Here is a 27,611-nt window from a genome sequence, read left to right on the forward strand (position 1 = left end):
ACAGAGCCCTGGTGGAGAACTTCGTAGGGTGGTGTGACAACAATCACCTCCAGCTCAACATCGGAAAGACCAAGGAGCTGGTGGTGGACTACCGGCGGAGCAAGAAGAGGCCCCCAACTCCCATCACCATTCAATGGGAGGAGGTGGAGGTGGTGGACACATACAAGTTCCTGGGAGTGCACATGAACAATAAACTGGACTGAACTGACAACAATGATGCCCTCTACAGGAAGGGACAGAGCAAGCTGTTCTTCCTGAGGAGGCTCAGGTCCTTTAACTCTTCCCTGTACCTCTCCTGTGTTTCATCTCCCTGCTGTTGCTGCTAAGACACCTGAATTTCCCTCCGGGGATCAATAAAGGTTTGTCTGTCTGTCTGTCTGTCTGCCTGCCTGTCTATCTATCTATCTATCTATGAGTTCATAAGACATCCAGCTATGTAAAGCCATTATGTAAAATATGCATGAGCAATGGGAAATGCACATTAAAGGGCTGCTTGTAATCACTGTACTGCCAGCTCACACATAAAGTCTCCATGGAGATGGGCATCTACAGGGCAAACAAATCACAGCCCACAAAATGCGGCTACTGTGAGAAGTGAAAGAGCAGACTGTGCGATTCATGCCACCCTCCTCCTGGACCACCCATCCTCACCTCTAAGCACGAAGCACAAATATAGTGGAAAATGACTAGTCAAAATCTAATCAAAATGGGCCACATTCAACTCGCACATAATTTATTTGCTTGGCTGAGTTCCCCCTCCTTGGTGGCTTACACAGCTTCCAGTATTAAAGGCTGCACACCCTGCAACATGTTTACAGAGCTTGGTGTTAACAGGAGAAGCTGAGCAGAACTGTTTTAATCAGGGGCCCATCCAGGAGGAGGCTTTCTGAGGCTGGAGTCTAACAAGGTGGCACATAATTGGCCATACTGTCAACCAGGGGAGAGAGGCTTCCAATTAGCAAGCCAATACCTGGCTCAACAGTGGCTCAATATTGGCCAATCGGGTGCCCGCTGCGAAAGAGTTCCACGGTCTTCCACTGGCTACCCATTTTAAAGGCCATGAGAGCTAGTGGGTGCCCTCCTGGACTGACAAAGGAAGCAAAAGCAGTAATGGGACAGGCCTGTCATGACTGTGTCCAACATCACAGGTGCTCAGAATAAGAATAAAAGTGGAGAAATAAAACCATATGAAAATATTAGAAAGTGCCCATGCACAAACTGACCCCGGGCGCCAAGGCCATTGGTTCAATTCCCTCTCCATGACACCATGTACACAATATCCATCTATCAATCAATAGCATCAGTTATTCAACAGTTGAGGTCAAAAGTTTAAATACACCTAGGCTAAAGATATTCAAACTCAGTTTTTCACAACTCCACACATTTCATGTTACCATACATTTCTTTTGGCAAGTCCATTAGGGCATCTACTTTGTTCACATCAGAGGTAATAAAATTTTTTTTTTTAAACAATCGATTAGAAACATTTATTTCAGCTTTAATTCACTATATCAAAAGCTTAGTAGGTCAAAAGTTAACATACACCAAGTTGACTGTCTCTTTAAACAGTCTGGAAGATTCCAGAAATTGATGTAATGAATTTGTATAAGCTTCTGATTGGCCAATTGTCATAATTAGAAGTAAATTGGCACCTGTGGCTGTATTTAAGGGCCTACCTTTAGAGCCTCTGCCTTTTTTCCCTTGATACCATGGAAAATCCAAGCAACTCAGCCAAGACCTCAGAAAAATATTTGTGGACCTCCACAAGTCTGGTTCCTCCATAGGAGCAATTTCCAAACAACTGAAGGTACCATGAGCATCTGTACAAACAATTGTATGCAAATATAAAAATCTTGGGACCACACAGACACTGCATCAGGAAGGAGGCACAAATTAACTCCCAGGGCTGAACGAACATTGGTCCAAAAGATTCAACTGAACCCCAAGACAACAACAAAGGAACTGGTGAAGGAGTGGGAGGCATTGGGTACCAAAGTATCTACATCCACCATTAAGAGAATCCTACATCGCCATGGCCTGAAAGACTGTCATGCAAGGAAGAAGCCCTTACTCCAAGACCGGCCTAAAAAAGCCAGAATGAAGTTTGCAGGTGATCACCAGGACGAAGACCTAGCCTTTTGGAGGAGTGTTCTCTGGTCAGATGAAACGAAAATGTAACTGTTTGGCCACAATGATCAGCACTATGTCTGGAAGAAAAAGGGAGAGGCTTTTACTCTGAAGAACACCATCCCAACTGTGAAGCATGGGGGTGGCAGCATCATGTTTTGGAGGTGTTTTGCCAGAAAAGGGCACTGGTGCACTTCAGAAAATAGAAGGCATCATGTGGAAGGAGGATTATCTCAAAATACTGAAGCAACACCTCAAGACATCAGCTAGAAAGTTAAAACTTGGTCGCAACTGGGTCTTCCAGCAGGACAATGATCCAAAGCATATCTCCAAAGTTGTAACAAAATGGCTTAAAGACAACAAAGTGAAAGTACTGGAGTGGCCATCACAAAGCCGTGACCTGAATTCCATAGAAAATTTGTGGACTGAACTGCAAAGGCATATCCGAGCAAGGAGGCTGAGTTACACCTATTCGGTCAGGAGGAATGGGCAAAGTCTGGCAAAGTATTGTGAGAAGCTTCTGGAAGGCTACCCTAAGAGTTTGATTCAAGTTAAGCAATTAAAAGTCAATGCCACCAAATATTAACAAAGTGTATGTAAATTTTTTTGACCCACTGAAAATCTGATATAGTACATAAAAGCTGAAATAAATCTGTCTCTTAACTATTATTGTGAAATGACCTCTTATGGAAATAAAGTAGATACACCTAAGCTTAAGTCAATTAGGGTATGTAAACTTTTGGCGTCAACTGTACATTTATCCATCTGTATATATGTCTTTATATATAAACATACAACAAATACACATCATTTACTTTTCTTCTGTCTTATCTTTTGAATTGTTAAATGTATAAACAAGCCTTTGTAGTTTAGAACACAACAGTATGCAAAACAGAATAAGCCATAAGAAACAAGTCACAGCATCTCATACATCTTTTCGCTTGTTCCACAGCACCAGCTTTGAAGAAGACTACATTTGTTGAAGGCTTAATCCTCTTAAGAAAGTTATCGTGCCAGCATTCTGACAAATAAAAAACTGCGGGGTTTCAGATAAACAAAGGAGGTTGCCAAGCTGTTGTTTTTTTATTCTAGATATCAGTGATGAATCATGAAAAAATCTCCAGCCTTCAAGAATACTGAAGGACCAAATTGTGCGTGCAATAAAAATGACAATACATTTAAGTCTCTTTTAATTTTATTTGCAAAACATGCTGCATAAATAATTCCTTACTGTTTTTTTCTTTAATTTGCTAAATATGTTGCATAGATAAGTTATTACATATGAAAGTACTATTTGGGCAGTCACTGTATCAATCTCTAACTGAATTAGTTTAAATTAAATAAATAAATAAATGAATGAATGAATGAATGAATAAATAAATAAATAAATAAATAAATAAATAAATAAATAAATAAAAACTTTCTTCAGAGGAGGTTTTCAGTTACATTTTCGTAGCTTTCACAAGACAGAAAAATATTTCACTGACATTGGGATCAGTAAGGGATTAGCCTATTGTTATTTACTTGTTTCTAATTACCCAGCCATGGGGGTGTCTCGTGGCATAGCCAGTCCACATGCTCATTACGAGCCGCGACGTCCGTGGTTCGAATCCCGACCGTGCAACCTCCTGTCGCACGTCTCTCCCTCTCTCTTCCCGTTCTTCCTGTCTCTCTACACTGTTCTGTCCAATAAAGCTGAAAAGCCCCCCCCCCCCCCACCCCAAAAAAAAAAAATACCCAGCCAGGGAAATTATCATAGTTGCTATTTTCTATTCAAGTAACAAACGCAAATATTTACAGCAGAATTTACTGTAAGTTAAGCAGCCTGGCCAAGGGCACTATAGCAGCCTTGCACCTGGAAGGTGATACTCCTCATCTTCCAGTTACAAACCTGCTTCCTTCACCACAATACCTCAACTACAGCTATACTAAAGCATATACAGGTATGCAGTTACATTACATGTGGTCCAGGAGGTAAAAAAATAAAACAAAAAAAGAAAAAGATTCGCCTTGAAAATACTGCTGATTTCCGAAGCCTGGAAAGTTCCAACAGGTCTTACAGACCCATCATATACTCAGCTCTGTATTTGTAAATTGATTCTGACTCCCTGCTGAAGGGTATCCTTAATATTCATTAAAAGGGTGTGGCCAAGGACAAGACTAAAGTAATGGCTGTTCTACACGGTTATGTGGCACCAGAAACAACTGCTATGAACTGGAACCTCCTGGCATCAGGAAGGAGAGAGGACAGAATGAATGCTAGAGGAGACCATCTCAAATCAATGTAATTTAAAAAATGTAGCAAATTTTACAAAGGATTTGTCACAATACGCTTCATAGTCATCTGGTTAGACTATACAATTTGTGGTGTTAGTACCAGAAACTGGAACCATCTGTCTTCAAACAGAGGACAGAAGGAATGCAGGAGCTGACTATCTGGTTAGTCTACACAATCTGTAGTGTAATGCACGTCAGCTACGAAGGCACATCTCAGTTTGGCTAGTGAGCTGGAGGTGGATCAGCCCATCTTACCCTCTCCATACATGTGGGGGAGGCGGTGATGGTAGTACTGATGCGGGCCCAGTTCTCCCGTGCTGGTAGGCGGGTAGAAAGCCGTAGTGCCAGGGATGAAGTGGGGGTGCGCCAGGTATGGGGGCAGATGGTGGGTGGGCGACATGGCCGGTGTATAGCTTGGGGGGTAGCACTCCGAATGTGGCGTGACCACCACCCGAAGAACCCCAGTGTTGTCCTCCAGAACCTGCGGCAGGGGGAGGCGGAGATGCGCATGTCAGCCAGAAAAACCCAGACACAGTTAATGGGCACACTGACAATGCAGTCTCCCTCAGTAAACTGGCACAACCTGCCTTCCATTCAGTGTGAGATAAAGAGTTTTGTTTCTTCATTATCTGCAAGAGCAAATTAATAGGTGATCCTCATTTTCTGCAAAAGAGAAATAAACTTCCATTTGAACTTGAGATGCTTTGTCTTTGTCAAGTCTATAAACACTGAGGCTCCCTCCTTCATGATGAAGACGCACAGAGAATTCTGAATTCCAGTGTTTGACTATGACTTCAAGAAATGTACTGGCAGCTGAAGTAATCCCCAAAAGCAAAACAGTTACGTCCTCTTCCCCTCTCCCTCTCCCAAAAATCCCCGTTTTCAGTGTTCAGAAATCAAATACAACATGTGCTCCTTGTTCACATATTTAAGACAAGACATCGCAGGAAAGTTTAAAAAGAACAATTGACTGAAAACACAGCACACAGCAACATTCATCACCAGCAAACAAAACTCATTAAAAGCCTCCACTTAGCATGGGAACGGCCTGCTCTTATATTTATAAAGACAAGGTCTTTTGCCCTATATCTCTGATGCTCTGTCAGCTGACCACGCAAAAGCCGAAGAGACTTACATCACATGAAAGACCGTGCCATCCAGGGCTGTGCACAGATAGCACCATATGGCCAAGGAGACTGAACAATTAAAGAAGACTCCTGTCATTGGGCTAATGGTTGCTCAACATGAAGAACTGGAAGAACACCTGCTATCTCCGAGTTAAATGTGTGCAGTGTGGTGTGTGGATGTGGAAGTCACTGTTATGTGAACTGGTCTGCTATGAGACAAAAGACAGGGATCGGTTTGAAAGCAAAAGTACCAAGTCCCTACCCCAGTTTGTTCTCCAGTCTAGATCCCCAAACCCAGTTTGTCCTCCAGTTCCTATACTGAGTGTGCCGTCACATGCAACACTCTAGCCAAGACAGCCCTATTTTCCCTCAGTGCTGCTGGAACACTGCTTTCTCTCTCATTTCCCCCTTTCCCCCCTCCAAATTCATCAAATCAACTCCAGACATTTAGCAGACAGCAGAGAGATCCAGTGAGGATTAAATGCAGGAGTAACAGACCAAACAGATGCTATCTCTGCTTTTGTACCGAGTCCGCCACGCCAGACAGGATGAACTCATGCGTGAAGTCGGGCAGGGGTGTGTTGGGGACATTCACTCCTAAGAGTCTAAACCGCAGCTCACGCTCTCTATATCTCTCCCTACCTTTCTTTCACTCACACAGTTATTCATTCCTACGAGCATAAAGTCACAGCTCTCTTTTGCTCCCTCTGCAACTCTCTCGCTCTCTCGTAGTCATCTTTCTGCAGATTACGTGATGGTGGTAATAAAAACAGCAGACACTCAATGGGCTCAGAGTGGCTGGGATTCAAGAAGCACAGAAGCTGCTGTATTCCTCCAATCCTGTTACTCAGGTTTCTGTTGTGTGTGCAACAGCAAGCAAAACTTATTCTGATAGGCAACGATAAAATTGTGAAAATAAGTTTAACTGCCTTGCAGTCTGTTCTGCTGCACTGAATGCCTGGGGGTTATTTCAATGTAAGAGGGAGACCGGGGCTGCAGGTGGGCATGAGGGGGAATGGGACTTCTACTTGCGAATTGTGCAAACCCTTGATTTTTTAATACCAGATCAAGACATAATACAGTTTTTTTGGCCTGCTTTGTTGAGGCAGGAGTTACCAAGCTGATCACCTGACAAATGCATTTGAGCAAAGGCAGAAAACAGATTGTGAAATGGCCTGTGAGGCAGTCGTGCACTTGATGGTGGGAGGGGTTTTTAGAAGGGCTCACGAGGGCACCATCACCCAAGTGTGCTGTGTTCCTTGCTCAGGCACTTGAGGGAAAGCAGATGCCGGGGCAGCGGGTTCATTTCCCTGGTTTATTACCTAAGACTACTCAGTGCAGCAGGCAGGAGCTCTACCAGGGATTTTGGGCTGCATCAAAAGATCTCTTATCGGGACCCACCACCCCAGGCCACCTCATCCCTGCACAATTACAGCACAATTTTTGAGGACCCCTGCCAGTCAGAGCCCTCAGAATCTTCCTAAGCCCACCCCCCCCCCTCCACCCAACACCACCCTCCTCCCCCTTGGGTCTCATGTTCAGTGAGTAACATTTTTCAGCCCTGCTCTTACATATGAATTCTGTGTACTTTGATAAGCTGCGTTACCAGGAGGAAACAAGGTGGAGGCAGCTTGCAATTAATACAAATGTTCAGCCCTCTTGGAAACTGTTTTGCAATGGTCCTCTCCACAAATGTGTGAGAGACCTCCTGTAGAGGGTACACTATATGATTGTGCCAACTGGGATACCAGGTCCTAGAGCTGGAAAGCGAGAGCCCTCTCTGCCATCAGGAGGAGGAGGAGTTTCAATTGTTCCCAAAGATACAGCCAGTGTTAGAGTTGCTAAACAGCTGGGTGGAATCCTTTTTACTGTGTAAAAGATACAACAAGTACAAGAGATATCAGAGCTTGTGGATTAATTTTTTGGTTGGCCAAGCATAACAGCAGGTAGGTTTGGAGGTAAAACAAGCTTTGGGGGTCCTCACCTCACATTTTAGAAATCAACATAACACACAAATCCCAGTAAAATCAGTATCCTTATTATGGTAAAGGTCCAGAAAACAAAATCCATTGTAGTTTTTAGTCCAATGGATAGAACATCCATTGTTTAACAATTCTTCAGAGGAATCATCATTGTCATCTGTGTTGTTGTCGCACACACACCAAAAATAATGTGTACAAAGGAATGTTATTATCCCTGATTTGTAAAGATTCTCTGGAACAAGATCAGCTCAACTTCTTTAACTAGTACTGGCCAAGCTGTCCCTCAGTACAGCCAATGGTACCCACCGTGCATAAGCAATGACTCGTCATGGACAGTATAACTTCTGCCCAGAGCACAGCCTGCCAGTGGAAAACTATTATAGTGCCGACTTTTAGCCAATAAAATTACATTTATAATGGTGTATAGTTTGTTAGGCATGCGTAAATGGACATGCATTGTTTCTCCTGTGTAAACAAGGAGGATGTTTCCCACCAGCAAAATATTTTGTGCCTTAAAAGGTTATAATTTTAAAATTTCTTTAGCAATGCCTACATCTAAACAGAAGACTCTGCATTTTGAGGCCTTGGAAGAAATCACTCTTCAGAGTGAATATTTCTGAGGGAGACAGTACAAACAGCTTTCGCCACACCAGAGGGCATGTTCCTTTTTGTTTTTTTTTGTTTTTTGACTTTTTACATCTCATTTTATATTGGTGAGCATCTAAATACATTCCCAAAATATTTTTTATTATTATTCAGTGCGCTTATAAATAAGGAGTATAATAAATGTGGCATGTGAGATTGTGGGATGTGCTTTACATGTTGATTGGGGCAGGGTATTTGACAAAAATGTCAAGCAATGAGCCTCAATCAATGGATAATTTCAATAAGCACTAATCACTCCTACAGATGGTTAAGGTTAAGTCTGGGCTTGCAACCAGCGTGTTACCAGTTTGTCTACTAGGTGGGCCGACATACCATTTAGTAAGGCACCTAACATGAACCTCAGAAAGAGTATGTTGCTATTCAAATGGATAAAATCAGATTTAAAATGGCTCTACTTAAGCCAAGACTGAACTAGGCTTGTCTAATAAGCAAATGTATAATAATAAATAAACCCTATACTGGCATTCCACCAACAATGGAGAGAGGCAGACAGAGAGACAGTGGGAAAGCTTCAGGATGACTACCATAGGTACAGCACACACTCTCTGACTCATCACCTGGATAATAACTTACCTGGTCCTGCTCCTCTTCCTACATGCCCAGCCCTGCCCCCTTACCTGGGAGATATACCCTGGCGGTACATGGATAGGAGGGATGGAGCCATTGAGTGACATCATCGGGACTTCAGCAGGACCTAGGAAAACCGAAAAATGGGACGGTCAATCATATTGTGTGTGTGTGTGTGTATGAAACAAAGTGAAAGAGCAAGAGAGAGAGAGAGAGAATCGAGTGAAAGCTTGTATTAGGAACAGCACTCCTGAGGGGAACAAGGTTCCACTGTGAGGGGGATGGAGGGTAAACATTGTGGTAGTAGATGGTGTCCTGATCACCAGATTGGGCACCACATCATCTCTCGCAGCTCCAGGAGCCCCCCGCTTCCCACAGTGGGGAAGGGCCCACGCTGCTACATACCAGAACATTCCGCTCTTCCAGTCAGCATGAACCTGCTAACTCCTCATGGAAATGCAACAGCGCCTCTTTGTCCAACCAACCCTCACCCCGCCCCCCCAGCTTACAGCCCCCATGCCCTGGTTTAACAGGAAGAGGCCTGATACAGGCAGAGATAGCTTGTTACTTGGGAGTATTGGAGTAGTGTCAGGTTTTTGTTCTGGCCTGGGGGATAAGGAAGCTGACGTTACCCAACACCTCATAGTTGCAGACTTATTCTGGCTGCTGTGGACCAGCCAGAACAGCATTAAGCACAGACAGCCCCTTGGCTTGCACACAGTGTTGCAAGTTATGGGCCTGTTGCTTTGCTGTTTGTCGAACTGAATTATTAGTGGCTGCCAATCTGTGCTCTCGGCCTCAAACTTGACCAAGATCACAGCTCACCCCCTGTCTTCAAGCTAGTGACAGGAGAGCAGGGCTACCTCCACACAATAGAGGTAGTTGTCACTCACAGACTACCATTGACCAATCATAAGATGTTGCTCTCCACCGCAAAAGTCTAGGACTGGTTCAAATAAGAAAGTAGGCAAAGCACCTTATTTAACCTGTAAATACCCCTGATGGCTCCGCACACTCTGGGGCTCAATGAGCCTCAACTTGCCATGGCTAAGATGTAGTGCCTCAGGGATGGGAATCAAAAAACTACACAAATCAAGCAGGAACTCCATGATTCTCTCTCAAATGTAAATTTTAAATATAGCTGCAAGCAGTAATGCAAGGGGACAAAGCAAAGCACTTGTTATATTGTCCATGTGTTCCTGCTGATGACACAAACTACTACATAAACTCTGAGATCGATGTGATAGAGAAATTATTTTTAATGAATTTTTTAATATAAACATATGTTTCTTAAAATATGGAGCTCTATAGTGCCACTATGTGTCTTGATTGGGCCAATACATAAGGTTGGAGGTTAAGTGAGAGTGTGGACATATCTACCAATATTTCATCACATTACTTAGGGATTTCTAAGCATTTCAGTAATAAGCTACACCTACATGAAAATTCAATGGCCTGTCATTCTGCTATGCTTTGACTGAATAATCCTATCAAGAATACCTATAAATGAGGAGGGTTTTTTTTAAAACCTTAAAAAAATGATATAGAAACTTTAAGGGGAATGCTCAAACGTTGCCGTGGTATACATCAGGACCCTTCCAAACTTCTGGTGTAGCAAACAAATTAAGTTTTTAGCAGAGCAACTAGCTTACATTAATGACTGCAAACCTGCTAATTAGCTGGTTATTATGGATAAGTCATACAGTTGAGGCCAAAAGTTTACATACACCTAGGCTAAAGATATTCAAACTCAGTTTCACAACTCTGCACATTTCATGTTACCATGCATTTCTTTTGGCAAGTCAATCAGGGCAACTGCTTTGTTCACATCAGAGGTAATTTTAAAACAATCAATTAGAGACAGATATATTTCAACTTTAATTCACTATATCAAAATTCCAGTGGGTCAAGTTTACATACACCAAGTTGACTGTCTCTTTAAACAGTCTGGAAGATTTCACAAATTGATGTAATGACTTTTTAGATGCTTCTGATTGGCCAATTGTTATAATTAGGAGTTAATTTTCAGGGACGATTTTAGGGAAATACAGAGAAGCTCTGAGTTTACAGTGAAAGAATGTTAAAAAGATGCTCTGGTCACAAGTTCAATCAGTATAGTGAAAGTTACGCTTCCAAGAAGAGCCAACCATTACAAAAACACATTTTTGAGTGAAGGGGTTTTAAAAAAAAATTGGTATCTATAGCAGCACCACAAGTTTTGATTGTGCTAGTACTTTAAGGTTAGAGTTGATGTGAGAGTGAATACATACATCAAATTTCACCACTTTAGGTCAAATTATTAAAGATTTTGTTTTTAGCAAAACAAACTTATAGTTTATTGGCTTGTCATTTGGCCATTCTTTGCCAAAACCACAACAAAATAAATCCATAGAGGCATCTTACAAAATTTTGTGCAAATCAGTCAATATTTATTTGAAGAAGCATTTTCAGCAGTTTACAGAAAAATATAAATAGCAGAAAATTCAATATGGTGTACTATATGGGTTCATGAGGCAAATTTGTTCCTCATGAGAAGAGGCATCTGTACCCAATTTGGTAACTGTCAGTTGTGGCACAGGACTTTCAAATGCCAAAGTATTGTCATGTGCACTACTGCACCATCAGGTGGCCAATCTAATCATTAATTTAAATCAGGCATGAGCTGAGCCATTCAAACAAGCCTACCAAGTCTGGTAAGCTCGGCTCTTCCTAGCTAAAATAATTTAAATGCGAAGTGGAGAAAAATAGATAAAATAATTAAAAGTGTCCCAACAAAAACAATAGGGTTCCAGCACTCCTAATTAAATAGGGTTGAACTCCTAATTAAACTTAAGGTTCAAGTCAGCCGTGTTTCAATAATGCAGCTTTAATTATATTTTACAGTTAGCAAGAATAAAAAGAATGCGGAATTTCAAAAGATAAAAATAAAACAGTACAAACATTTTCAGGACAACACAAATGGCCAAAGCAATCAGCAATAAAACAAGGCAATATATGTCCTCCTTCCTCTCGGCCTCTGTAAGTTCAGTCAGAGCGGAGCTAGCGTCCCTGACGTAAGCTCTTCAACTATGGGCTGAATGGCACTAATGGCATCGCCATGCATCACAGTGTTCATCGGCTACCAATCACAAAGTCAGGTGGTAAAAAGATCTCCCAGTCTGATTCCCTTGAATGTTTAAAGCAAACATAAAGCTACTACTGTTTTTCTACTCTTTTTTCTGTGCCTGTGCTGTTCAGACAACCCTCAAGGATGTGACCCAGCAGCTTTTCCAGCTCCCTTTATGAGATTCCTTTAGCATATGGTCTTATCCAGGGAGGACTACTGCGCTGATGTGTTTACATTTTACGTACTCTAACATTTATCCTCTCACTTACTGGAAGAAACTGAGGTACGGTAACATTCTACAGGGGTTAAAACCCACATTTTTGTGGTCCAGTGTCCTGAATTCTTAATCATGAGACAACCACAAACTAACCCCCTTAACCAACTACCAAAGCTGCAAGAGAGACCCATGGGTGATGAAAAGCCAATAAATTCCTCATTGACTGGTCATGCCAAGTCTTCCCCCTACCCCACCACTCCCTAGAATCCCCACCTCCAGCGGCTCCCCCTAGGACACATCTAAAGTGAGCTTTCAAAACATTAAGTTATTTGACAGCAGAGGCAATTGTGAGAGAAGTGAGAATGTGCGGGTGCTTTCCTAGGATGCCTTGGGCTCAGTTTGGTTAGAGAGAAAGAAAACACATCAGATAATCCAGACGGATTGTGCTGGATTTTCCACTGCAGTTCTTCTCCCAGGGCAGCTAGTAGCTGACGCTCTGTCTGGAAAAGACATTCTGCCCCCCCCCAGGCCCCAAGAGACACAGGAGTGCCTGTCAGGTTCCTGCTCACCCCGCCTTTATAAATCATGTTGCAGCCGTGATGAATTTTACAGCTAATACTCGATTTAAATCCACAGACAAGGCCTCCCCTTTGGCCCAGATAACAAGCATGTAATATCCCTTGCAAAGAACGCTGCCTACAGGGGACGCTATGAACAGGTTTATGAAGTGAGCGCCCAACAGATACATCTGTCATCGCAAGGGGAGGGGAGGCTGCTCAGAACAATCCTGGCCTACAGTGGAAAAGAGCCACAAAGCAAAAGTGTGAAGTGAGGACGGGCGCTAGCAACCAGAAGCTGGAGGTCTTTCGCAGCCTGCGGGATTCACAGCCTGTAAGACGGTCCGAGCATGTGTCCGCACATGCCCGTGACGCAGACATCTGTCTTCGCTAGCTAACAGGAGTAGGAGGTCTTCTGCAGCCTGCGCCATTCAGAGGCCGCAGGGTCTGGGCACATGTCCATGGAGGGCTCCTCATGTAAGCTAATGACAATTTAAATTTAGTTAAGCAGCTCCACAAGAAATAATTTGTGGGTTTCAAAAAAGTAACTGAAACAATGAAGGATTCTGGCAGGACACTCCTGATTCTTACCTTCAGCAGGCAACTCCTGGTGTGTAAAGATTATGTTGGCAACATCATAGCTCAACTGCACTTGTGTTTGCATGCATTTTTTCCATGTATCATACAAGAAAATGCAACCAACCTGCATCATGCAGGAAACCCTACAGCTTCTGTTTAAGCCATTTGCCAATATCAAATGGTTTGCAATGGTAGGATTGTTTATAATGTAGTGCAGTGGCACTACTCTGAATGCGGGATTTGGTGCATTTTGAGAACACTCGCTCTCCTTTGTCCTCTAGACAGTGGTACCTTTATGTTTTCATGTGAGATTACTGCCACTATTTTAAGGCAGTATAGGATAGTATAGCAACCTCTGTCATCAGTTTCTCCAGGAACAGTTAATCTGGCTGTGAAATTAACATTTTTCCATTTTTTTACATCTTTCCTGGGGTGAATGTGAATGGGGGGGGGGGGGGGGGGCGTGTATTGACCACTGATACTGGTAAAGTGATGCACAGAGATGCACTTTTCAATAAGAATAGGCAACAATCAATATAAGCCTGGAGCCAGACAAGCAAGAGTCACCACAAAAACAACAAATTCAATATATATATACATATATCAGATGAAAATAAAGCAATGATGTAGAATGCATTTCCACATGTGCCATAGGTGTCATAGGGAAGGGGACAAGTAAATTAACACAAGTGAAGTAAATGTGCTTTAAAAGGGGTCATAGCTTTCTGTGTTTACCCTCCATGGTCAAGATTCACAGCCCCAGTTTTTTTCATGTATATGCCTCAAGCCTCAGTTCAGGGTGTGACCAGTCTCCCGCAGTTCAATTTTGATGTAGCCAAGTAGCGGACAACTTCTGAAGATCTGCTATTGTGGTTTGCCTGCTGGTGAAGCGTGGACCGGGTCTTTGAGCTATACAAAGAGCTGAAAGAGCATAAAGTATAAAATGACTGGATGTGTCATAAACTCTCATTAGTGTGAAGAGCCTCACTCAAGGGAAAGACTCAACCATTTCAGTGCTTAATGAAGAGGGCCCAAAGATGAGCCGTTTCCTGGAATCACTGTGCGTGAGTTTCTCGGCAAGAATACGACAATGCATTCAAACAATATGAACTCGGTCTATGACAGAAAACACGTCTGATCCACTCGCATGTTTTTTTTTGAGGGTTTCAAGGTTTTTCTATAAAGCATCTTAATGAGAGTATCTGGAAAAAGAGCAATATACATAGAATTAATTGAAATGAATACTACACAAGTGTTCAGCGCACAGGTGTGGACCCACACGAGGCACCTGGTCACCATTAAAAAAGACTGGACTCATAGCAGTTAAAGAACTGCACTGCACTTGGAGGTTTTGGGTTTGAAACCATTGACAGGTAAATGTACTTCTTATAGTACCTCTTAAACATTGTTTAACACTGACAACAGCTGTTGACTGTCCTTGGAATCTAGGGGTGTGCTTTTAATGGTTGCTAATCTGTTTTCAATTAAGACACTTATTTGAATGTGAATACCTTCATGCAAATGAACAACCCCGAAAAACCCCTGGAAACAGTCAACTCCCCTCCATAAATGGAGTCTTTGGAACCAGGGAGCCAGCAATCCTGTAGTTTGCTTGTGTTAGATAGATAGCAAGTTTTGTTAAAACATGAATAACATGAGCATATCATTTTGAAACAAGTATTAGTCTTACTTCTCATAATATTGAGTGCATTTGTGTTCTTTGATGGTCTGCTTTAATAGTTAAGGGGAGCAGGATAATTTTGCTTTGAAGATTTCAGGAAGTTCTGTGATCATGTAATTTATTGATGTCTCTGTGTGCCCAGCTTTTAAAAGGGAAAGCCTGGATCAGCTTGGAGCTTTGAGCTCAACCTGATCCGCATCGTAAATCGTGCAAAACCACCAAAGGGGGAAAAAACACCGCCCTTTGGCTTGGAGAGTCTTGAATTTATATACAAAATTTCACTTTTCTGTCACTTTTAATGTTCCTGCAAAATATAACTGGAATATCTGGGCCGGGCCTGCAGGATTAGAATTTTAATAGCAGGAAAAGTGACCTGTTATTCAGCAGCCGGTCCAGGGCCAGAGCCAAACCCTTAAAGTGAAACCCTCAGTTCAGGTCCAAACATCACGCTGTGTGCTGCAGTTAGCAGCGCTACAATAGCCGAGGCAGGAAGGCTTGGTGGGTGAGACTGGTTGTGTTGAGGAGGGGCTCAGAATCATTTTAAAAGATTGAAGATGGTGAGAGAAGGCGGCATTGATAATAGCTATACTGCAGGAGTCAAAAGGGATGGGTGCCTCATCTTCAAAAAGAGTGCCAGTTTTCCCTAGACAACATCCTTTATCCAGGACAATAAAAGCTGTGACTGCACCTACACAGGGACACAACACTCTGCTCTCTGACTGTAGACCTGACTGTAGCTTGTACAGTACAATGACATCTACAAAAATAAGCTAATAACGCCAAGCATAAATCAGATCTCTTTTGGAGTAATTTTCAGAATACATCTAATGATAATAAGACATGCCTAACCAATCACTGCAGTGCACCGTTTACCGTAGATTAATATTTATTGCCACGTGGAAGTTATTTATTTATTGGAAGGTATGTACTATGTTAAATGTTCTTGTGTAGAGACTTGTGAATGGTTTTGTTGTTCCTGGCAGAAAAGGGCAGATGGTCCATCTACTGTATATAATTTTTTGGGTAGCATAGAGCAGAATCTGGAGTGGAGGTGCTTTTTTAAGGTCACATTCTTAGAAGTTCATGGGGCTAAAGGTCAGACTAGAGATTTCACAACCAAGGGGCACTGGTTGCATTAAGACTTTTAGTGACTATTAAACAGTAGTTGGTCACAACAGTTGTGACGTTAAGGATCTGAACTGTTAAAGAGAATTTTGTTCCAGCAATTTTTGTGAAAAGATGACAAGCAGACAGAATTAGAAGAATGAAAATGTTTTAAAAATGCAGAAATTATCCCTTAAAGGCAACAGCCAGCTATTCACGGTAGCATACCATCTGTACCAAGTGCTATGTAGTATGTGATAGCTGAATTCTGCATCAGAATAAAGTATGAAGACTTCATTTTGAAAAGTGCTTTAATAATCATTATTAAAAGTTATACTGTTTCCTGATTCTATAACTAGCTATGAATGTACTTGTGTGTGTGTGTGTGTGTGTGTGTGTGTGCGTGCGAGTTTTGAGGGTCACAGCATTCTCACAGAGGGAAGTGACTCAAGGTTGCTGGTATAAGGGGCCCCATTCAGGGTTAGGACCGGAGGATCACAGAGACAGCAACTATTCTTGGCGGTGAGCAAATAACAGAGGACTGTCGGGACGATTCTGAACGCGCTCCCTTCGCTGCGCAAACATCTGCATTCCTGCTGAACCCACGACTGACTGGGAGAGACAGGCGGCACGTTCCGGCAGCCGGGCCCGCCATGCCTCCTGCGGACAAGGCCGTCTTTGTCTCCAGCTGCGCTGCTGCCTGTCGCTGTCGAAGGCCTGGGTACGCGCCGACTGGCGCCAGGTCCCAGCACTTACGCGCCACAGCCTCCGCCACTTGGTCAGGGAGCGTGCTCAGTGCGGGGGGAGAGTGGGAGATCAGCGCTCTGATACAGCTGTGTGTGTGTGCATGTGAGTGTGTGTGTGTGAGTGTGTGTGCGTGTGTGCATGTATGCGTGTGTGTGTGTGTGTATGCATGCCCGAGCCTGTGTGTGTGTGCATATATGCATGCCTGAGCCTGTGTGTGTGTGTGTGTGTGTGTGTGCATGCATGCCCGAGCCTGTGTGTGTGTGTGAGTGTGTGTGCATCTATGTGTGCCCAAACCTGTGTGTGTGTGTATGTATGCCTGCCCGAGCCTGTGTTTGCGTGTGTGTGTGTGTGCATGTATGTGTGCTCGAGCCTGTGTGTGTGTGTGTCTTTTGCCGGGGGTTGAATACTTTCCAACAGTAAAGGAAACAGGACAGAAACCATGTCTTTTTATACCCAAAATACACACACACTGTGGCCCTGTATAGCAAAATGCAGGCCAAAAAAGCTCCCAGCTTCAAGGCTTTTTCCCCCATGGTTGCTGGAAAAAAAGAACATCACCCATCAATCGTTCCAGTGTGATGTTGACAGGCAAACCAACACTTGCGTGTACATGCATGTGCACGAGCCTGCATGCATATGCATACCTGTGTGAGCACATGTGTGGCCTTGTCTGTGAACCTTATGGGAGAGCACATTTGTTTGTGTGTGCATGTGTACGTGTGTGTGTGCGTGTGTGTATGTGTGTGTACGTATGTGTGTGTGTGTGTGTGTGTGCATGTGCATGTCTGTGTGCGTGTCTGGATAACATTAGTTCTTGTCTTATTTTCCCTGATGTAAATACAGTGTCCCTTTCACAGGATGAGATCCTCTGACATCACCACTCTGGACAGGAAGTCTGTTTATTTTGTATTGGTCTGGATTTAATCAATAGTTATCCTCAACTTAGACTTCCAAAGTGATTTCATGACTTCATATTGCTGTTTGTTGAATTCCCCAAACTGTGAAGTAAAATAATTATTTTAATTTGGAGTGGAAGCAAAGGGAAAATGCTGAACGAAATCCAGGCTATCGTCTCTGATTGGAGACAAGACAAGCATGAAAAGGGAAGGCCCATTTGAGTTTCTTAAGTGTAACAAATGACTCACAAAACACCATGCAGAATAATTAACCCAACTCCACTGCCCCAACACAGCTTGCCAAGCACAGTTGCCCTTCTGTTTTAGAAGAGGGTAAAAAATGTCAGCGGAGTGAGTTTTTGTAATGAAAATAATGATTCTAATAATGTTTAAATCATCAGAGTACATGTATGTGCGTGTGTGTATGTGTGTAGTTTCTGTGCACTGACATGACAGGCACTGTCCAGATATACAAACATGAGCATGCATGCACCCACACGCACGCACACACACACACACCCAGTCTCAAACACACAAAATGAATCAGTGTCTGTCTGAGTCTGTGTGACTGTTTATGTGTGCCTGAACTGAACTGTATATACATGAGACCGCCACTGCATTTATGTTTTTTTTTAATTTAAATAAAGCTCTATTTTACCACTTATTTTCACCTAAGTTTGGACTGGGCCAATTTACACGCCTTCATGGCAGCTACAACTGCTTCTGATGGTTTGAGAGAGCCAGACAAGTATGTACTCTCCTCTGACAACCTCGATACCAAGCTGTTGATTCTTTTCACGCGGTAGTCCGCCAGTTAAGCTTGCTGAGACACTGTGTCGGAGGAAGACAATCCATGTTGCCTGTGTAGTTTGTACAGCCTCCGCAGTTTGAGCAACTTACGCAGTCTGTGTAGCCTGCGCAATTTGTGCAGTCGGTGCAGCCCGTGCGGTCTGTGCAGCATGTGCCACCTGTGGAACCAGGGCGGCATGTGCAGTCTGTGTAGTTTGTGCTGTCCGGGGGTGGACAATTGACAACAGGTTTCTGAAGCACGATGAACGCCTCCCTCCCTCCCCAGCAGATGATATAACCAATTATGCGCTACCCTGTATGGCTGCTGGTCACAGTCATCACTGACACAGTCCATATTTAAACCCTGAACGCAGGGCCTATCCACACATTTGTGCAATCTCAGCAACTATGTCCAAATTCCTTTATAATACAACAGCCAAGAATAGAGAACTTATTTTCGTTTTTACAATGTAAAGATAGCCGCTATAGATGGTACTTCCAATGATATTTTAAGCATACACGGCTAAGAACCTGGTGAAGAATCATAGACAGACAAAATGTGCATCCAAGACAAACCAAGATCATCTGTTATCATTCACGTTCCCATGGCACTTCTCGAAAGAGCATGGGAATTCACCGCAGTGTCCTGGTCAAATCCCCACAAAAATGTCTCTTTACATCTGGTCACTTAATCAACCCCCGGCATCTGTTTGGCTGCAAAATCCCTCGCATTCCCCGCTACCCACTATGATCCCCCAGATAGCAATAGAATTACATTCTCAGTTGATCTGCCTGCTTGCAGTATAGCGCACGCGTATACAGATATACCCACAGCCACGCAGATAGACACATACAGACACACACACCAACAGTGCTTGACAGGCAGGCATTTGTATTTTTTCCATAGACTGCGTTGTTGCCGTTCTCGTTGTTAGTGTTAATCAGTTTAACCTTCAGGGTCCAAGTTGAATTATGCGGTTGTTCCCTGCACTTGGACCGGTACTTCTCTCTAGGGGTTTCGTCATACTTGTTCCTGGTTATGGTTATACACTTTGTACGTCGCTCTGGATAAGAGCGTCTGCCAAATGCCTGTAATGTAATGTAATGTAATGCATGGGCAGACACAAATGGGACCGGACTAAGACCTTTACCATATGCAAAACCTTTTAGCAAACACAAAACTAATAACACAACCACTGACTGGTGCAAAACAAATATCGTGACCAATCATATTATATTAAATCTGACAATTGTCCCTGCGCTGGACTGTGAATAATAACCAAACCAGAATAAATAAATACATAAATATACAGTAAATTAGGAAAAAAATGTGTGAGTTACGTAGTTATTTAGTGCAGCAGTGATATCTTTCAAACTACTGCACTTGTATGAAAGTTTCATAAAAATGTTGTCAGGACAACCAGCAAAACAGTAAACAGGATTCTGGCAGCTGCCTCTCATACTAATAAACACAATTATTTTATATTGAAATTACAAGGTAATGGAATGAATTCTCTCTGCCTGCATTTAAGCGGACATTGAGGGAACCGCGCACGGTTTCGCAGCCAGGTGCCACACATCATACAAGGCCAATAAACTTTACAATTAAACCAATTTCAACTTTAACAGCATGGGAAGCCATAAATGTTCAAACAACTTTAGAAACCTCTACCAAAAATAAAGAGGAGGGATACATAAACATTTTGCGCCCAAAGGAGACGCCAGAATCCTCCTGTATGTCAAGACTGTACAGGATGTGGAGGCAAATGACACCTCCACAATGGCCTTCATGCAGACAGGCATGGCAGCTACTGCAGGAAGAAAAACTCTTCCTTTCAGTTTTCCCAATTCTCCTTCCTCCTCTTTCCCCTTTCATCACAGCTCTCCTTTCCTCCCTTCCTCCCACAGAAACCATTAACCGTCCTTGAGCTCGGTCCATTCCATCTTTCCCTGCTGTCTTTAGTACAAGTCACAACAACAAAGAAGGGAGAGCTGATTGGCCAGAAAAGATGACACCGCTGCTAATACAATCAGCCCCCCCACCCCCTCCACACACACACACAGACTGCACAGACCACCATGTACTAAGTCACAAGGTCAGTGATAATAACATGCCAGCCCTTCTGTCCCACTCTGAATATTTAGGACAAGGGAGGGCATCTTGACCGATGTCACAGTGACTTGGCACAAGGACGTCCCAGTGTGACCCCCACATTATCCCACACTATCCTGGGAGAGCAAACAAGGCCATAAAATGGAAGGCAGTTCCTCTGCGCTGAACCTACCAATGGCAAAACAAGACTACTCTTTGGCTGGTTTCAAATGCGGATTACTGTAGTTAATTTGACTTCATTTCTATTTCCAAAACATAAGAAATCTTATTTTCTCCAACCTACAGTACTCTCTCTTATTCTGTCACTCGCTCTCTCTCTCTCCCATTAATCTTTCAGTGGCTTTCTCTTGCAGTCTCTCACATGACTCACCCTTTCTGAAAATGAAATGGTGTGCCTCTCTCTCCCTCTCTCTGAATGTCTGAGTTTTACTTCCTGTGAGAACAGCCATTACCCTTCCTTTAGCTCACAAGATGCAAGCATGGTTACATTAATGAAGACATCACCACCTCTAAGCTTAAGGAAGACCCATAAGAGCTTCAGGCTCCTGTAGTCATTGGCACAGACATAATTGTACAACGTGTCTGGCAGTTACCTACTGTGCACATTAAACGCTCCGAATCATACGCATTCAGAGAATAAATGATTCCATTTAACAAGCTCAGATCAGAAGTGACACGCAGGAATTTCAGACAAAAATAAGCGTTCTGGAACAACAGAATTTCACAAATTTAAGAATTTCGCAGAGCTTAACTCCTCCTGCGAGCCATACATGTGGCCACCATCTTAGAAAGAAATAATGATAGCACACAAGTGCTGGGAAGGACCTGTAAGTGAACACAGCACTGTACCAAAGTAAAGTGGTCAGCAACGGCAAAGAATGCATTCATCCCACCCGTTACTTTTACAGGTACTATGATGGTGGAACGATGAGGGCAGTGAAATAGGGGCAGTACCATGGATTTGTGACATCATGACTGTGGCTTTAGAAAGCATATTTACCCAAGATTTCAACAAAAATGTCATGACCTGATAACCTCTCTTTAAACTGTTGTCATTGCTTTTTCCATCTTGCCCAGGAACTGCAGTTGAAAACTAGCCAGCTGGCTAATATTGGCACATTTACAGTAATGTTGATTAATGTAATCTGCCCCTGTAAAAAAAAAGAAAGAAAAAAAAGAAAGAAAAAAAAGAAAAAGAATTTTATTAATTAAAAAGGTTTTTCTGTTAATCAAGGATGTGAAAAAATTTTGGTGTCACTAACCATAATTGAACAATTTCACTTTTAAAATTCAGTTGAAGACATAATGCTAAATACTTTCAGTGGGTTGTGCAATTAGCTTATGCCAGCTATATATGTTTTGCTACATTGTCTCACAGAAGTGTCATCAATAAAGGCTAACAAGCTAGGACTCAGTCATTATTATTTTGACCTCCACTGAAAAATAATGTACCTGTATAGTACATGTCTGCTCACAAGCAGACACTGCATGCTCAGATTTTGCTCTTTTTCCCCATTCCTACAATGACAGCAGTACTAAAAGGATGGTATTATGGGGCAATATTATGAGGGTCATAATAAGAGGGTAATTCAACAAGAACTGCATTATGAGGATGGTACTATGAGGCAGTGCTACAGAGGTAGTACAATGTGGGTACTACCATGGGGCAGTAATGTGAGGGTTGTTCAAGAGGCTCTGCGAGCAATGCTGCCTCGAAGCTTGTTACCTTTCAGGACAGCATCATGCTCCCATAACGTGTACACTGTGCTGCATCAGCCAATCAGAACACTTTAGAGTTGCAAGGGCAGTCAGACGTTACGGATGTAAATAGCTATCAGAAGTTATCGCTGTATGGGGTTTAGTACCGTGTTTTTGTTATTTGGCAACAGTTTAGTTATAATTTGATTGCCATTTTGAGTAATTGTGCACGTAACAGAAAATAAGCAAATACACAGTTCTTTGATATTTGGTAGATTAAAACTTGATAATGCCGTAACGTTTTCAGTGAACTATTCAGCATGCAGCTAGCTAATTTGTTAAGGTTGCTATCACACAATATGATATTGCTGTCATTTTACTGAGAGGTTCAGCTACATTAATCTAATTATTAATGCGAACTCTAATGTGCTTAGTTTAAATGTAAATTTACATTTGCATTTAAATAGCAGTGTAGTTACTGATGGAAATATGGTGACACCATTTCAAATAATCGATTACTTATACAGGCATGTTCTATGATGTACTGTATGTTTACAAGGGCAGAATGATGTGCTATTTGTGTATTATCTGGCTCTCATAAAAAACATGTTTTCAACGTACAAAAATGCCAGGTTACTCACACATACAAAGCATTGTCTATAACTCATTCATTCAAACTGGCTAAATCTAGGCCTGCCTGCTAGTTTAAGATACAATGAGATCTGGCACTGATGTCAAGGTGGGATTCGATCATCCGACCTTGCGCTTCGCAGGCATTTACTTTAGTGGTGCGGTACTGTCAAGTAGCTGTGTAAAAGCGTGAATTTTTTTGGTCAAATGTGTCTGTGGTTTCAAAGAAGAAGACAGGTCAGTAGGCACAGCTGAGCTCGGGTTGTATCCATATGGCCTGGCGATATTGTAGGAGGTTAACTGAACGTGTAGATGGTATGTCATAATGCAGTCTATATGTTCGGTGATCGGCGGGTAGATGTGGTGCAAAAGTAAGAGTTGAGAAATAAAAGACAATTATTAAGCCCTATTCGCACGGGACTAGTATTACCTCGGGACCTCATGTGATTTAGAAATTAGCCCACCACGTCTGTGTTTCGTGCGGTGCATTCGCACGGGATAAGCGAAGTCTGTATTTCACTCGTATTTACTGACATTATCCCCCTGGATATGATTGAAAATGTCAAGGCTCTGCTCTGCGTAACAGTAAAATACAACTCCAAATCACCGAGATGCCGATTTGCACGGGACTAATATTATCACATGACCTCTGTGTTTGGCAAAATATGGTAGGTAATATGCGGTGGAATTTTTACTTTACAGATTACGGACATGGCAGATTCGCACGGGATTAATATCACAGACGACCTCTGCAATTATTACAACTTACTAGAGGTCCCCAGGTAATACTAGTCCTGTGCGAATAGGGCTTTAGTGAGTAAATAAGAATATATAAAAAACTCAGTTCAGGTGGGGCTTGAACCTGTGACTCAACGATCCGTAGACTGAGACATTACCACTGAACCACAAAGTGACTAGCTGTAATGAGTGGCAATTTCCTTGGGTAAAAAGATATGTCCATTTTGCGTGTTTATGCAACATTTTGATTGGCTGGTGTTGGTGAAGGATTGGCTGGTGTACGTAAAATGACCAATGGGGAGAGATATTCTTTGTGGGCTAGGAGGAGGGAAGAAGAAGAAGAAGAAGAAAAAAAAAGAACCCTTAGTTTGAGGCTTTATTGTGTGGACATATGAAGTTGTTAACGACTTCTGTTTGTTGACCTACAAGGGTGGCCTTATCACAGATTCTAGAGACTCTGCAGATACTCAAAACCTACATTCCCTTCATCCCCTTTTTCCTAACTCCAGGAGGTTCCATTTAGTTATGGGGTGTCCTATGTTATAGGACTGGACTGTAATGTGTCAAATAGAACATTACAGTTTATACTACCTGTGGCAGTTATGAGGAAGGTCAGCAGTTATGAGGGAAGTGAGCATTGTACTCTGGGGACCGTACTATGAGGGTGGTACTACACAGACATATTACTGGGATGGTAGCACATGCTGGAAAGTTAATACAAGTATCCAGGAGGAATGAATGTAGGAACGTCAAATACATGTCTAATGCACAATCTACCATGATTCTTTGTTTGGCTTATGAGGCTTTGCAATTAATTCCTTATGATGGAGGTTGTCTGACTGGAAGTGACTGGGGAAAGGAAGGCTTTTATCACGGGTGTCTTGGTTAACCAGTGTTGATACATTTCGGGAGTTATCTAGGATGTTTGGCGAGGCCTTAGATTGAGATGAGTGTGGAATGAGCCAGTCCAGCATGGTTCAGTGAACAGCTGCTGATTAGTCAGTGGCAGTGCAGTAGATCTGGCTGCTTAGACTTCATGCAAGGAACAGCCACAGTCAGTAACCACATCCCAGCCCACAGAGAGCACTGTGCTACTGAGTACACAGAGAATGCAGAACTGACCCAAAGCGACTATGTCACAGCCAGCACCATACGCCCAGCTCAAAGGGAGAGTGCATCCCTGCAGACAATATGTACAGGGAAAAATGTAGTCCCGACACAGGCACTGGAACATAGGCTCATGCTGTCTCTCTCTCCCTTTCTATCACATACACACATATAAACCTGTGTGTGTGTGTGCGTGTGTGTGTGTTTGTGTGCACACACAGACATGCCTTGTTTACTGTTTCACAACATAGGTCAGGTCTCTGTTTATCAATTATCTCATCCTCCCTAAACTTTAGGTTAAACGGTTTATGGGACCGTGAAAGAACATTTCCATGGCTTTCAAAATGGAAACACCCCATAAAATTAAAACAAAATCTTTCACACAGAACACAAACACTCATAGTGCTGACCCCCCTCCCCCACAAAAGTCGAAAATAAAGGCAAAAGAGTGATGTGTCGGCATCTTTACAACTCAAAATCATACCACTCCCCTGACATGATAACAGGCGCACACTGGCTCTGTGAACAGCAGGAGTGGGAGGCAGGGATGGAGAGACAGCGGTGGTGAGGAGAGGTTGGTTTCTGAGAAATCAAAGGAAAATGAAAGAGGGGAAAACAAGCTGCTGAAAGCCAAGAACCCATTTAGGAAAGTGTAGCCCCTCCTCCACCCCTCTCCCCTCAGCGTTCCACGAGCAGCTGTTGTTGTTGTTGTTGTTGCTGTTGCCAAGCAACTCCTCGGAGAGTGTGTGAGAGTGGTTCAGATGAATCTGGTGTTCAGACTTCTTATCTCGGCTCTTTGGCCGCTTCACTCCTGTCTGTCAGGGCCACCTAGATATAGACGCTGCCATCCCCTGACCCGGGGCCCCCTCAAAATCAATTAAAATGCTAGTGAAGGGCCACAAACCAGGCTGAATTTTCAACTCCTTAAAATCTTAGCAGTCTCAAAACTGGCCACTGTTAAAGTACACAGCGTAACAATGTAGAAGAGTGTAGTAGGCAGGTGGCAGTATAGAACTAGAAGAGTGCACTCAGTAGAGTGCAGACCTCTGCCAGGCGTGTTAGCTTTGCTGATGCAACAATAGAGGCTACACAATCAATGCAACCAGACAAATACAATATTACAAGTTTTTACCATGTGCCACTGAAAATCCCAAAAACGCCAATTCAGTGAAGTAACGCTAAAGGTGGTGATATGTTAGCTAATTCATATCAGCCACGATGTGTTAGACAAAGCTAACGTTGACGTTATAGTCTGGCACTTTCATTTAAAATCCGGACGGGAACAATTCCAAAAGACCAGCAATGTAAAATATCAATTTCAACATGAAAATGCCAACAAAATAACTGCCACAGATTCAAACATTAACGTACCCCGTTAGTTGGTGAATTATTTTGTTAGCATTTTAACGCTGAAATTGACATTTTACATCGCTGGTCTTTCATTCCAAACACATAATCCCCTCCAGGCTCTCACCTGGCGGAGATAATAATGGTGAGGGAACTGGCCTAAGAACCCAGCGGTTGCTGGTTCGATTCTCAGGTAACCTTGAGCGCGGTCCTTAACCAGAATGGCTTCGGTGAACATCCAGCTGTATAAATGCATTGTATATATACATATATATTGTATATAAATAATAATAATAATAACAATAATAATAATACATTTTTAAAAAGTGAGCTGCTCTGGATAAGAAGTGCACTATGTGCCGATATGTAAATGTACTTATAACCCAAGAATGCAGAAATACATTTTTCTATCACTGACTGGTACAAAAATACTGTTCATTGTTGAAAACTGCCTCTATAGCACCTGGCTTTCTGTCGTTTTGTCACAAGAAGGAAACCCAAAGCTTTTTGAAGCAGATACACCATACAGGTGCCAAGATTTGGTGTGAATCCAGGACAGGTTCACAGCACCCAAGCTTGCCCACAGCTCAGTTGTCCAAACAAAAGAGCACACAGACAGACAACCTTTCGCTAAAACATACTCCTTCCACCTGGGAACCTGGGCAGGGACAAAGGTTCTTTCTAGGGATGGCCCTCCTTTGGCGGGCACAAGGGGGTGAGGGGTGTTATTTAAAGCTCTTCTGGCCGTCCCCAGCTGGTCAGTAGGGGAGACGGGGACAGCGATGCTCTTGGGTTCGAGGGGAACTCTGTAAGAAGGCGAGTCCCTGCCAGATGCAGGAGGAGAACGCCTGACCTCCTCGCCTTCTATTCCGCTGGTCTGCTTCAGGCCAATCCTGGTCCAGCCTGGACCCCCGCGCCAGGGTAACAGCTCACTCACGAAGCATCTGGGTGAAGCAGGGCTTTGTATTAACCCTGGAAAAGAGGGAGAGAGCATCTCGCTCTGCCTGCATAAGAACCACCACATAGGAAGTGGTCAGACCTCAGACCAGCAGCCTGCTACTTCCTGCGCACTGCTGACTAAGGTTTTCATCTGCAGCCACTCTGACAATGAGTTAATTCACGTTTCATCCACAGACGAGAAGGCAACCAGAGAGCTGTGCTCCGCCTCCATGTGAATATGGCCTGCATCAATGAAACCGTTGTTCAAAAAGAACCTTAAAACAGACCTCAAGATCTGATCTGATCCGATCGTGTTGCCACTGATTAAAATGCTGACCACTTCTCGAGGTTCAAAATGATTAAGCATCGATACTGCTTACTGGCGGAGGATCAAGCTGCTTATTGAACGAGAACAGCGCTGTACAAACACGACAGCATGAAATGTCCACAGCTCCTGAGTGACTGCAGTGTGTCGATCTGTCATCAGGTGTGAGCTGGAAGCTCACCAATCTTCACTCTTCAGCTCAAACCAGCAGATATGGAATCACTCCCATTTCAAGCAGCTCTACAATTACAGCACTTCATGTACTTTAACTCAAGTTCATTCGGTTTAATCA

At 43.0% G+C, this 27,611-nt stretch overlaps 1 protein-coding gene across 1 annotated transcript in view; it reads right to left on the minus strand.

Moving 5' to 3' along the window:
• Positions 1-27,611, minus strand: part of LOC118226108 (fibronectin type III domain-containing protein 3B-like) — a 146,132-nt gene that overhangs the window by 61,861 nt on the left and 56,660 nt on the right. Inside the window, exons 4-5 of the mRNA XM_035415430.1 lie at positions 8,797-8,873; positions 4,660-4,885 (exon numbers count right to left, since the gene is read on the minus strand). Coding sequence (XP_035271321.1) covers positions 4,660-4,885; positions 8,797-8,873 — 303 coding nt within the window. The remainder of the gene's footprint in view (positions 1-4,659; positions 4,886-8,796; positions 8,874-27,611) is intronic.

The sequence above is a fragment of the Anguilla anguilla genome, chromosome 4 (assembly GCF_013347855.1).
Source record: "Anguilla anguilla isolate fAngAng1 chromosome 4, fAngAng1.pri, whole genome shotgun sequence".
NCBI classification, from domain to species: Eukaryota; Metazoa; Chordata; class Actinopteri; order Anguilliformes; family Anguillidae; genus Anguilla; species Anguilla anguilla.